We start from the raw sequence: 12,500 nt of genomic DNA, 5'->3' as shown, positions 1-12,500 counted from the left end.
GTTAGCAGTAAACGCATTGAGTACTCGCCACCTGGAGTTAAAAGTGTGTTCTTCAAAATACCTATAATATTTACTGCCTCTAATAGTGTCGCTGATGACCAAGTTGACTCAACGCTCACCAGCTGTATGGACATATTGAATTCCACATACAAACGATTACTTGACCAAAATGCCCCGAAGATAAGTCAAGGAGGGGCCTCCACGGGAACTTACAACGTTTCTTCGATGAGTGTCAGAGAATCGTGTTGCGGTGGGAGCGTACCGCCGCCTTGCTGTGCTGCGGGCGCATTCAAGGTCTCCAGCACAAGATGTGGTAAGAAATACGTCTCAACCTCCCACCAATTCTCTCTCTTTCGAGTCTTGGGCTCGAGATTGAATACATTTATTATTACTCTACGTGTGTGTAATTTTTTTTTGTACCCTCCTTCGTGGGTATTTTTCCATTATGAACAGGAAGAAGCTGGGTCACTCAACTGATTTGTCAAGATAAATCGGCCACCGCGAAAGAGATGCGGGCGCATTCTTTCGATAGTATTTTCCACAAGTGATAAAAATAGATCGTAACGCCCTATTACAAGGCATTATGGGATTGAAATGCGGACAAGCATCGCAAAAATATTAATCCCATAATGCTTTGGGCGGTAAATCGTGACGTCAATTGAAAAGAGTGCTGTTGAAGGCCACTTTTGTAGCCGTTAGGAACCAATGTTGTTTTTGAATTTCCGACGACTTACGGAATGCGGATGTCTTGGTTCGAAAGCAATAAGAAGGCGTTCTTCTTAGTGCTGACCAAAAGAACTGCTGTCTGTGTAAATAAGAAGATGTAAACCTGCTTTGTAGGTTCTGAGATGTATTAAGGGCGCATGTCACACTCCCAGGCCAGCGTACTCTTTCTAACTTGAGCCTGCTCTGTTACAAGGTTGCCTTCCCGGATTGTATTTCACGTCTGGCATTTCTTGCAATCATTGCCCTGTTGACACATACCAAGATGAAATATCTGAAATATCATGTGATAACTGTCCAGCTGGAAAGAAAACATTTGGAAAAACGGGAATGTCAAGCAAGTCAAACTGCTCAGGTATTTTACAAAAGTAGCGACTTCTGCTATTTGTATAACTTTTCGCGCCCTCTCGAAAAAAAGAACGCCTGATCACAGGTTATACTGTTCGTAATGAGCCTGTTTACCAGTTTTGGGACTTGGGGAACATTATTTCCGCAAGAATCCGATTTCCTAGTTTAGTCACACCCTAAAGACTAAGCTCAGTAAAAGGCGTTTAAATGTGACAGGCTAGTTGTGTGCTTACCTTGCTTCTGCAATCCTGGACAAAATTGTTGGGCCAATGAAGCCAATACAACACGTCCCTCACCACCCCCTCCCTTCCCACTCATTCCTATTTACAATGCAATGTTGATTTGAACCCCGGAAACATTTCGAAAAGGTGCAGTCGGTTTCAACGTTGCTTAGGGTGGTGAGGTGGGGGCACTTAAAGAGAGTCCTAAAGGGAGAATGATTATAAATTATAAGGTACACCTTTAGTTGAAGCAATTTTTGTGAGCGTTGTTGAATGTGTCCCATGGATTTGTGGCCACAATTGTAGTTTGTTGAAGTTCTGGAATGCATTTTTTCATGACTGTAATGTATCAAATAAATCTTCTTTCTTTCTTTAATTCCAGATGCAAACCCTATAAAGCTTCAAATTGACGCGCAACGTTATTTACCTTTCGGCATCCAAGCTGGAAGCGTCGTCGCAAACGTAACCGTTACAACCAGCGTTAACTTAATGCAGCCCTTTAGGTATTACATTGACGGAGTCACGCAACGATGTCCATTATGCTCCAGGCAGCGACATCAGTCACGCAGTATCTTGAAACGACGTCGGCGTGACGATGACGATGACGATGACGATGATGACGATGATAACGAAGATGTGTGCGAGAATGCCGGATCTGTGGAGCCGCAAAATTATTTTTGCATTAATCGATTTAGCGGAAGCATTAGAATAGCGAATGATTTTGTTTTCATGGATGGGGAAGAATATGTACTGTCGGTTCGTGTGACAGATAGTGATGACCGTGGTCGAACTGAGAACATTGCCAGTGTGACATTTATTTCTCGTGATACGTGCAATGAGATACGAAGGCTCTATTACCAAACTGTTCCCGCTTGTCGTAACGTTTCTGGTGTTATCCGTGGGGAGGCCTTACATTGTCCGAGTATTACCTGTTTACGGCCCTTGTATAACTGGCAAATGGCTTTAACCAGGTCAAGTGAAGCACTGCGAAAGAGTTGTTCTTTCGACCCACAAAGTATGTTGGCTTTGAAGCAGAAGTATTGGAGTTGTCTTGGTGAGTAAGAGGTTTAGTTAAAGACTTGTTTCCATATAGTTGCAAAAACGAAAACCATTTTGCAATCAGCTTTGATCGTTACACTTATCTCCTAATTGAAGAACTAAGTCGAGTCAATTGGATTTTCGGAGTTTGAATCGACTCGTTCGGGTTCATTAAACAGCCTTCGATTCGTAATTAAGTAGCCCACTTTGTGACTGTATTAAGTGCGCACTGCTAATAAGTGAGAACCATTGTCTTGATTTTGAAAATTGCGGCAGTGTGTGGTCCTTTCAAATATAGAACCGTCCCTTCATTCAATATCGCTCGGTTTTTGCAGGACCTCCAAGGATAACGTTACACCCAGTCTCCTTGAGGTTGACGAAGGGCGCGGCAACCGTGCTAACATGTAATGCTAGCAGTCCACTACCTGTACATGTCACGTGGTACAAGAATGGAAAAGTTTCCGGATTTGGAAACCAACTTGAGATTAACAACTTTGAAAACGAAAATCAAGGCGACTATTATTGCAAGTTCTCGACAGATCTGACAAGTAGTTTCTCTGAAACAGCGTTACTTGTTACTGAAGGTTGGTTTGACTGTGAAATTCTGTTATGCTGAATATTATGCAGGACACAAAACGTGCTCAATATGGCCCGTGAGGCGAGTGCGTTTTTTGTCGATCCCACCGAATGGACCTTTCAGGGAGCTTTGAACCATTCGCGCCGCGCAAACCCCGATAGTTGATTCTCGTACACCTCATTCCAAAATGGCCGTCATTTTAGCATTCTTTTGTTTGCTCGTAAATCAGCCCTTGTTGCCTCGTCCTTAAGCTGAAAATTCTAAAGATTGAGGCAACAAGAGCTAATTTCAAGTGAGCTATGATCCTCGCAGTTATGAACGCAATTTTAGGAAAACCGTAGAGAAGCCTGAAAAGGTTTGAAAAATAGACCATTTTACAGTTGTGTGCTTCGTTACCTGGCCTGTGAATGAAAGTGAGGCTGGAGTTGACCTTGCTTTGATAGAAACCTCACTGCTTTTCTTATGTTAATGATGTTGTTGACATGCTAATAAGTAGGAATTTACATAAGGTAACTAAGCACACAACTGTAAAATGGTCTATTCAGGACTTCAACGGGGTTTGAACCCGTGACCTCGTGATGCTGGTGCGAAGCTCTAACCAACTGACCACAACCAGGTTTTTTGAGCCCGCGAGACTGAAGACTGAGCACCCCCAGCAAAACTGCTGGTCAGCAACCTTGGTTCTGGTCATTGCTGTCTAAGGTCTTCCTTGAATTTCAGGTGTATTTACGTCAATAGTATCATTCACAATCGCAAATGAAAACTATCAGGGTGACCTTCTGGACTCGAGCAGCTCGAGGTACAAAGATTTCCAGGAAATCATACAACGAAATGTGAGTAAACCTATTTTCTATAATCATCACCAAATCTCGTTTATAAATAAAAAGTTGGTGGCATTACTTCAATTGGCCATTTCCGAGTTCATGTCTGCCTCCTCTTCAAAGCGAGTCTAAGTGCGAAGTTTTGCTTAACGAGTCTAAGTGCGAAGTTAAAAAAAAAAAACTTCGCACTTAGACTCGCTTTGAAGAGAAGGCAGACATGAACTCAGAAATGGCCTAATTTGACGCCAGGCGTTTTCACTGTTCGGCCTCCTCTTCTGCCAGTGCTTCAATGATAGAAACGTCGAGGTCACCGAGAATCAAATGCAGGACCTCCATCTCTGAAAAACGTAGAAAAAGTGACCGATGAGGTATTTCCAAAAAGCTTTTCTTTGAATTAACCAAAACATTTCATCCATCGCCATTGCATCCTGGAAGGGAATTTCTCAATACTTTTCCTATGAATATTTATAGTTTTGTATTTCATCCCAAAGAGTTAATATTCAAATTCACTCACACAATGTAGCTGACGATAACAGTTGGCTGTCAAAACATGTTTTCAAAACTTAACAAGTGTCGTCTCTTTCTTAAAACGTATCAGTAGAGTGAATGTTAAAACATGTCATGCAGCGTGCATAATCACCAAAGGAACGTAATGCTTAGTGGCTTTCACTTGGTTGGTCACAATTAAAACAGTACATCCGAAGAGTACTGTTTCGAAGCTGTCATCAGAGTAATAAGGAAATAAATCTGTTGTCTTGTTTCAGCTGGAAATTTATTTCAACAAAGTAAACCCATCAGGAAGCTATCAGGTCAAGATGACGAAGTTGAGGTGTGTTTGTATTGCACTTTGCATTGGCTTTGACCAAACCGCGGGATTTTTGAAAAACTTAAATTATCACAAGGATTCGGAAAGTCAATCAGGTTCTTATGTTTTTTAAGTGCCATATAGAGCCAGTTTCAATCGAGTTTCGTACAACCAAAACCAAAGTAATTACGTTGGCCAATCAAAAAGGGCGGAGACAATCCAGAAAACCAATCAAAACTCGAAGTAATTACACGTAGCCGACACATTTTAGCGCAGGAAAATTTGCACGCGCGAGCCACGATTGGTTTTGGTTTTACTTCTAATTGGTTGAAAGAGTGGCCCGAGAACTTCGAAACGATCACTGAGTGAAGTAATGCAAAACCAAAGCAATTCGCTAATTATCTTCGACACTCCGTTGAAGACCGCTCTATCTCTCTTCTTGTAATCTCAGGGACTCATTTGGCAAAGTTGGCTTAGATCTGGTAGTTTACAGCTCAGCACAGAATGAAGATATGACGTCGTACTACAACAGACTCCAGATGCAACTGACCGACAGCAGAGAGATGGAAGAGTTTATTAAACCTTTTAAAGTGTCACGCAAGATCGTGGTGATAAAAAGTGCCAGTGAGTGCTATTGGTATGATGTTAACCCTCCACTCCCCAGCGTGACAATTCTGAATGTAGCATCAATTGTCGGTTTTTGTGATGTCATATTCCCTGAGATAAGCGACAATAAGGAATTTTATCGAGTCTGAAACATTAGCCCTCTAGCATATTCTCTCGTAGACCAAGAGCTACAAAATGACGCAAAAATTATTTTAATGCAAGAAACGCCGTCCTATGCCTGCACAAGGAAATCTCTGATTTCGTCCTTATCTGAATGTTACTGTTCCATTACTTTTCTCCTACCCAGCCCACTGTCTGACTCAAGAAACTGGAAAAATATCCATTAAGGGGTACATGACGTGGCAGATAACTCCTATTGGCCAAAACTCTTCATCCGTAAAATGCCCGTATGGTCCTCCTGCCGCCAGTGCCACACGCTTTTGTGGAGGGAATTTCTCTGCGGGTGGTTTGTGGGAAAACCCAGATGCTAGCGGTTGCAAATACAAGTCAGAGAGAACCAACAGACTAGACAAACTCTCTAAGGTGAGATACATGTATTTTAGAGCGAGTTTCACGATTGGTTTTGGTTTCACTTCTGATTGGTTGAAAAAGTGACGCGAGAACTTTGAACGAATCACTGAGTGAAGTAATCATAAACTAAAGCAATTCGTTCATTACTTTCGTTACAGGGACAAACACATACCGTGCATTTTACCTTTCGACACATCCATCCGAAAATTTGGTTTTTGCCTTGAGCGGGACTCGAACCCACGTCTCCCCGATTACTAGTCGGGCATAATTGTCAGGCATGCTAAGCCACTACACCATCAAGGCTACCAGGCTGGCAACGAAGCAGATTAATGAGGTGACTTAGCAGCGTGGGGATCCCTAGGGCCCAACTTTTCTTCACTTGAAAGGTAAAATGCACGGTATGTGTTTGTCTCTGTAACATAGTCTATACCTTTCATTTGCCTCGAAATTTCTCACTTTCATTTAATTACTTTCGACGCTCATTGAATACCGCTCTATCTTTTGTTTAGGATTTTATTCATCCGCATAAAATGCTACTAAGATTCAGGCGGTTGAAATATGTTAAGTTCAAAATATGTCTTTTCTAGATTCGTATCAGGAAGCAAAACGTTGTCAAGATTACCAAAGAGATAAGAGTTTTGACGTCACAGCCAGACGACATGAACGAGGCTGACGCAGTATTGATAGCTGAGGTCATAACCGATATCGTCTCATTGGAAGATTCATTAAATGAGGTAAATACTTAGATTTTCTATGTAAGTCAAGAGTTACAAGTGTTGTCGCGTATCCTCCATGAACCTCTCTGCTCTCCTGCTTTTGCGCCGGTGTCAGCGAGAAAGGAAATGGCACTGATTAGGATTTGATGCAACATTCTTAGCATTTACCTAAAATACAAACTGTTCGCTGAGTTTTTTGGTTTTGCTACAAACTGTTTTTGTCTAAGAATGTTGTGATGAAATCATTCACTCTAGCAATAGCATAACTAACATCAGAAGACCACAACAAACCTGTATTGAATGTGATATTTTATGGTGAGCTTAACGATATATATATGCATTACTCGCGCGCAAACAAGATGGATATGTTGTCAAGGAAAAACCTAACCTCAGGTCGAGACGCTGGTGGGGTCAACTCTCTACTGAACAAATCGCAAGGAATTTTCCTTATTTTGTACAAGCGTCGTGTGTGTTTGCATGTAGGCTTGGCAAAACCACACACAGGTTATGTCATTATGTCATCTCCTTCCTTTTATTTTCCTCAGACTGCGCAAGATGTCATGACCGTTGTTGACAACGTTTTGAATATGAAGAAGGAAGATTTGAAAGAGAGTCAACGATCGAACAGCGCTTCTACCAAGTGAGAATTTCTTTCCTTCTTCAAACCTTTTATGCATTGTCTCATTTATCACCCTTTCTTTGATCTCAAGAGTATTACATTTAGAAATGCGCAAACTCTTTATGAAGCGCACAAAGCAAAGGCGTGTCGTGCCCTTCAAGGCAATCCTCTTTAGTCTGTTACCATATCGGAGTTATTAAGTTTCACCCTTTTGCTTGGCTTGTCTTAAAAATTTTGGAGTTAGATGATCTCCTCTGTGATAACTAATCTAGCTAAATAAACTAGTACAACTGCAGTGGAAGGGTGAGTTCCTTTCGTAGATTTTATGAAGGGGACTATTTTCATTGTAGGGTCCAATTCTCAGATGAACTTGCCAGGGAACCTATAACAGTACCAGGTGATAGCTAACTCAAGCAAGCTAGTAATTTTGTCTTGCGTTTGTTTTCTTTTTTCAGGTTCGTTCAGGCGGTAGACAAATTAGCCACGAACCTTCCTTTATCAACAAACGAATCGTCCAGGGTTCTAGTCACTTCAACTGTAGCCATCCAATCAAGACGAGCAGCCCCAGACTCCTTTCCAGGCATGACGCTTGCAATCAAACAACCTGCAGCGGACCCTGAAAATTTAACGCCGAATAGCATGGCGATCGACGAAATTCCGATGGACGATGTTCAGACATCAATCACTTTGCCGGAAGTCATGTTTGAGGGCAAGGATCCTATCGGCAAATCGGTCAAGATTGGTTTTGTCGTTTATCAGAATGACAAGTTTTTCCAACCAGTTGTACCGGTTAATGTCGAGAGCAAGCGAGAGGCGTCTTCATTTATGAGTCGGATTATGTCCAGCAGTGTTCGGGATATGACGTTCGACAACCTTTTAAAACCAGTTGAGCTTGTTTTTGAGCCTGCACAGAAAATGGACGAGAATGGCATGAAGGCTGTGTGTGTCTTTTGGGATTTCGATGCTATTGGTAAGAATTGAAAATGAAAGCGTGAAACTCGACCAAGAGACAGGCCGCGTCTCCCTGAACATTTATGATAACTGAACAGAATGATTCTGACCTGACTGAGATACATCAAGACTCATTAATTGAAATTGAAATGTATTTTAAATTAGATAGCGTAAATACAACAGGCCTCAATAGCATTTCATAATATCAATAATCTATGAAGGCGACAGATAACAAAAACACAGGATTACGTCACATCGAGACTCTTTGAAATTCCGCAGTTACATTTTAAATGCTACCTCAATTAGTATTCTGAATCCAAGATTATAGCACGGAATAACAATTCCGTAATTCAGATCACGAATACTAACTCACCTACTATATCATTTTTCAAGTCAGATTTAGACGGATAGAATTTTGCACTAATCCGGCTATCACTTGGCTGCGCCCTAAAGAAAACATAGGATGGATCACTTCATCAGTGACTAAGGTCGTGTTCTATTAGGATCAACCGTTTCAACCGCAACCGGGTTTCGGTTGAAGCGGTTGAGGGTTTCCAGTAGAACACTTTTCCAACCGTTTTCGGTTGAAACGCGGTAACTCCTGGCTGGGAATAGTTATTACCAGACTTCTCAGCGTTGACAAGTTGAGGATCAAAAGGAACAAGGAAGGAGCCCGCGGTCGACTTTAAATGGCCCGCGTAAACGACAGCGGTTGCTGCCAATGCTTTTTCAACCGTTTGAACCTACTATGATGCCGGTTGAAAAAGTTGATTAACCAAACCAACCGAAAACGGTTTTTTTCCCAATAGAATATGAAAAAACCCAACCAACCCAACCAACTAAAAATGGTTGACCTCAATAGAACACGACCTAAGTAACTTATCGCGTTTCAAATAGTGTAGAAAAAGTTATTTACTAGGATCAGCGCTGCATAGGTCATAGTTACCGTAACTTTTGATTATTCCCATGTGGTTCCCGACGTCATATTCATAATTGTCTTCCAATTCATCTTGCGTTCGTAGGTGGCCTGGGGAATTGGTCAAATCGAGGCTGCAGACTGATAAAGACCGAAGCAGGCAGGGCAAAATGCCACTGTGATCACATGACTAATTTTGCCGTTCTTTTCTCTGCCTCCGGTCCAAGGACGCATAAGGGTGCACCTGGCGTGGCTTTGTCAGTCATTTCTTATGTGGGCTGTGCAATTTCACTGGTTGGCCTATTCCTTACGTTGATCACGTATTCATTGTTCAGGTATGCGAAGTTTGAATGGCTTTAACAACCTCTACATCCCTTCAAAAACTATGTGCCCTTGATTTTACTCTGTCTAACCCCAGACAATCTTACTCATCAATGGGTTAAGTTGCTCCGGTGATCGTCGCGTCAATAGTTAAACTTGAATCAAGTTCAAGTTATATTTGTTTACAGCAAACACTTCAAGTTATCACTAGGCTGGCTTGCAAATAGCGAAGAGCTAATCGCGGCAAGCCAGACTGCACACAGAAAAATTTTACACATTTTTTTATACAATAAATAAACATCACATTCAACGTCATTGTTGGATGTTATTGAAGGTGAAATTTAGTGCGTACTACTTGAAGCTCTCAGGCTTCATGTGTCTCAAGTCGAAAGGAAGTTTGTATTGTTGACCGACGGAATTTTATCACTCAAATTCTAACCTGCTTAACATCTACAAAGAACTGACACCTGTATTTGACTACACTTGCAGGATTTTGTTATAATGATCAGGCCCTTGATATTTGGTCTACACTTTTTCTTGGTCAATATTTTGCTGCAATATATGCTTCTCACAATGTCTACATTCTTATGGACCCTGAATTCCCCCTTCTCGTTCTGGCAAGGTGTGACCTTGTTTTCAAACTTTCTCCTCTCTTTCTCTCCCCCACAGGAATTTGCGCAAGACAAACCAGCAACCAATCCTAATGAGCCTTTGTGTATCACTCATGTTACTGCTGATCGTATTCATCGCGGGAGCTGGACGAACTGAGAATCTTATTGGCTGTCGCATTGTTGCAGTTCTCTTGCACTACTTTTCTTTGTCATCTGTGATGTGGATGGGTGTGGAGGGCTATAACATGTACATGTCATTTGTGCAAGTGATGGCTACCTATCAATCAAAATTTATGCTTAAAGCCTCTGTGGTGGCTTGGGGTCTGCCAGCTCTCATAGTGACCATCACTGTCTCCGTAGCAACGAGTTACTATGGCAATGACGAAGTGTAAGTAAATAATTCCATTCACTTCTTGCACAAATCCCATAATACACCTCTTTTACCCCTGCATGGGCATTGTTTTCGACTTCTCTTGGGACATTTTCATGTCCCAGGAGAAATTGCAAACCATGGTTGTGCAAAAGTTGTGGTGGGTAATAGAGGTGTATTATGGGATTGTGCAAGAAGTGAATATGCAGAGACTATGTAAAAGACGGAGTGTAAACGAAAAAAATTGCGTTCTGTTTATCTCGACCGTATGTGTCAAATTCTGGAGGACAACGAAGTTTAGTGGGCTATTTCCGTGTTCACTTTAGCCCATTAGTTCCTGCCTTCTGCTCAATCAATCCATCGCGACGCGAGAAATGGTCGTGCGGTCAATTTTTGTGCAATGTTTTTGACTTTCTCCCCACGAAGAGGTCCCATCGTAAAAACCACAGTTGCAGCCATAGGCAGCACTGTTGTCAATGGCGTGATGGTAAGATAAGTTACCGATAGATCTTTCCATTTTTTCCACTTTGTTTCCTGGCTTTTACCCTCGTTCTTTCAATCCATCTGAAAGTGTGAAAGGAACCCATTGACTTTTTTTCTACGAATACCGAAAGTATTAAGAAGATTAAGAACTCCTTGATTCTCTTTTTTTGTCTGTTTACTTACAGCTGTGTGCTTTATGGATTTGCTTTTCATGCTTCCCAGTTTGGTCCAATCCTCGCCATAATCGTCGCCAACTTAATTGTTTTCATTCTTGCCTTGCGCTCTTTGAGTAAAATTGGAACCCTCGTCTCCGCGGAGAAGAAAGCAACGTCCTACCAGCGTGCGCGCACATCCTTCGCCATCTTGCTGTTGTTGGGCCTAACCTGGTTATTTGGTGCACTGGCTATTTCTCGAGCGCAAATTGTGTTTGACTATCTGTTCAGCATATTCAACTCGCTTCAAGGCTTTCTGATCTTTTTTTTCCATTGCCTAAGACAGCAAGAAGTGCGTAACCAATGGAAGATGTTCTTGACAGGAAAGGGATTACTGTTCTCGATGACCGACTCCAATTCTCGCATTAAGTATCCTCTTAAGACTATTTCCAAGGGTCGAAAGTACAAAGGAGGCATTGAGACGCGAGATCCGTCTTATTTCAAGCACGAGAGTATCACGTGTTCTGTGGGCAACTTCTCTCCGAGTCGTCCTGAGATATCAATTGTGCCGGCCGAGGTTTGAGAAAACGTGTTCACACGAGAGCCAATGGTCCTTTAGATAGTGACAAGTAGAGAGTATAGTAGTTTATGGGAACGCCTTCCAAGCCAATACATAATGTCTGCCTTTTCGTTCTTACCTTAAAAGAAAGGCTGACATATGAAAGAATATGTAAATGAACCATTTTATTACGTTTGACTTCTTGGAACTGTGGAAAGCTCGAAGCCTCAGTAAGCGACTTTGACCTTTCGTTAACTCCAAACAAAATTGATTTTTCTTGAATTAATAGACCTAATCGGCTAACTGAGTGTTGTACCCAATTCAAATCTCTCGGGACTAAGATTCTTTGTGTATTGTATTTGCATGATAATGTAGCATTCATATTTAAATGATATGGAAATACCTGGAACAAAACGTTTTATTCCCAAAGGGTTTGAATTGGGTACAACATTGAGTTAGACGATTAGGTCTATTATTTAATGCAAACTTTATCAATTTTTCGAACAAAGTTTAGACCTTTATCGATTGTTCAAACCTAATATTTTGCGTGATTGGAGAAACGAGCATAATTTTTGCATGGGTGCTATATTTTGTTCGTTTGTCGTTTGTTCGTCTCACGGAGAGAGGACTCGGTAACGCCAAGGCCGGTACACACCGGAAGTAAAGACAACGTCATTAACATTTCCTTCTTTCACAGCAAAAGAAAATGGCTTCGATCGAGCATATACGAAACGAAATGTAAATAAATCCACAGATAAGAAAGATGTCTATTTTCTCCCCTCTTGTTAAATACGAAAATTTGTCTAATTTCGATTTTTCCAGAATGAATAAATGAAAACATCAATCCTTGAAACAGACAACTGCTTTGTATATTTTTACGACCAAACCTAAACGGTTAAAATATATTTATGCTAAGATTTCATTAAAGTAAAACTTCATTTGAAAAGTTTCCTGTTGTTTGACTTCTTGTTTTCTTAAAGGTATAACGACAAGGTTCAGTTTTCTCTTCTCCCTAATTTGTTTCCGTAAGCTTTGAACCTCACCGCACTGGTGGCCCAGTTCAGCACCGGGCTGTCACGCGGGAGGTCGTGAGTTTAACTCCGGCCGCACCAACACTGAGGGTCTTTAAATA

At 41.4% G+C, this 12,500-nt stretch overlaps 1 protein-coding gene across 3 annotated transcripts in view; it reads left to right on the top strand.

The window, feature by feature from the left end:
- LOC138011495 (uncharacterized) overlaps positions 1 to 12,315 on the top strand; it is a 22,470-nt gene extending 10,155 nt beyond the window's left edge. For 2 of the 3 annotated variants that reach the window (XM_068858515.1, XM_068858514.1), the window contains exons 3-16: positions 1 to 313; positions 920 to 1,078; positions 1,675 to 2,346; positions 2,666 to 2,914; positions 3,628 to 3,740; positions 4,493 to 4,557; positions 4,985 to 5,157; positions 5,447 to 5,682; positions 6,258 to 6,404; positions 6,932 to 7,026; positions 7,461 to 7,975; positions 8,979 to 9,207; positions 9,863 to 10,192; positions 10,843 to 11,530. The exon at positions 1 to 313 is cut by the window's left edge and continues 182 nt beyond it. In XM_068858515.1, the coding sequence (XP_068714616.1) occupies positions 1 to 313; positions 920 to 1,078; positions 1,675 to 2,346; positions 2,666 to 2,914; positions 3,628 to 3,740; positions 4,493 to 4,557; positions 4,985 to 5,157; positions 5,447 to 5,682; positions 6,258 to 6,404; positions 6,932 to 7,026; positions 7,461 to 7,975; positions 8,979 to 9,207; positions 9,863 to 10,192; positions 10,843 to 11,392 (3,846 nt within the window). In that variant the 3' untranslated portion in view covers positions 11,393 to 11,530. Of the gene's footprint in view, positions 314 to 919; positions 1,079 to 1,674; positions 2,347 to 2,665; positions 2,915 to 3,627; positions 3,741 to 4,492; positions 4,558 to 4,984; positions 5,158 to 5,446; positions 5,683 to 6,257; positions 6,405 to 6,931; positions 7,027 to 7,460; positions 7,976 to 8,978; positions 9,208 to 9,862; positions 10,193 to 10,842 lie in introns of all 3 variants that reach the window. The other variant, XM_068858513.1, reaches the window with a different exon arrangement.
- Positions 12,316 to 12,500: the final 185 nt, after the last annotated feature.

Source organism: Montipora foliosa, chromosome 7 (assembly GCF_036669935.1).
Source record: "Montipora foliosa isolate CH-2021 chromosome 7, ASM3666993v2, whole genome shotgun sequence".
Lineage (NCBI taxonomy): Eukaryota > Metazoa > Cnidaria > Anthozoa > Scleractinia > Acroporidae > Montipora > Montipora foliosa.
Note: the sequence above shows the minus strand (reverse complement) of the source record. Positions and strands in the feature narration are given on the sequence as shown.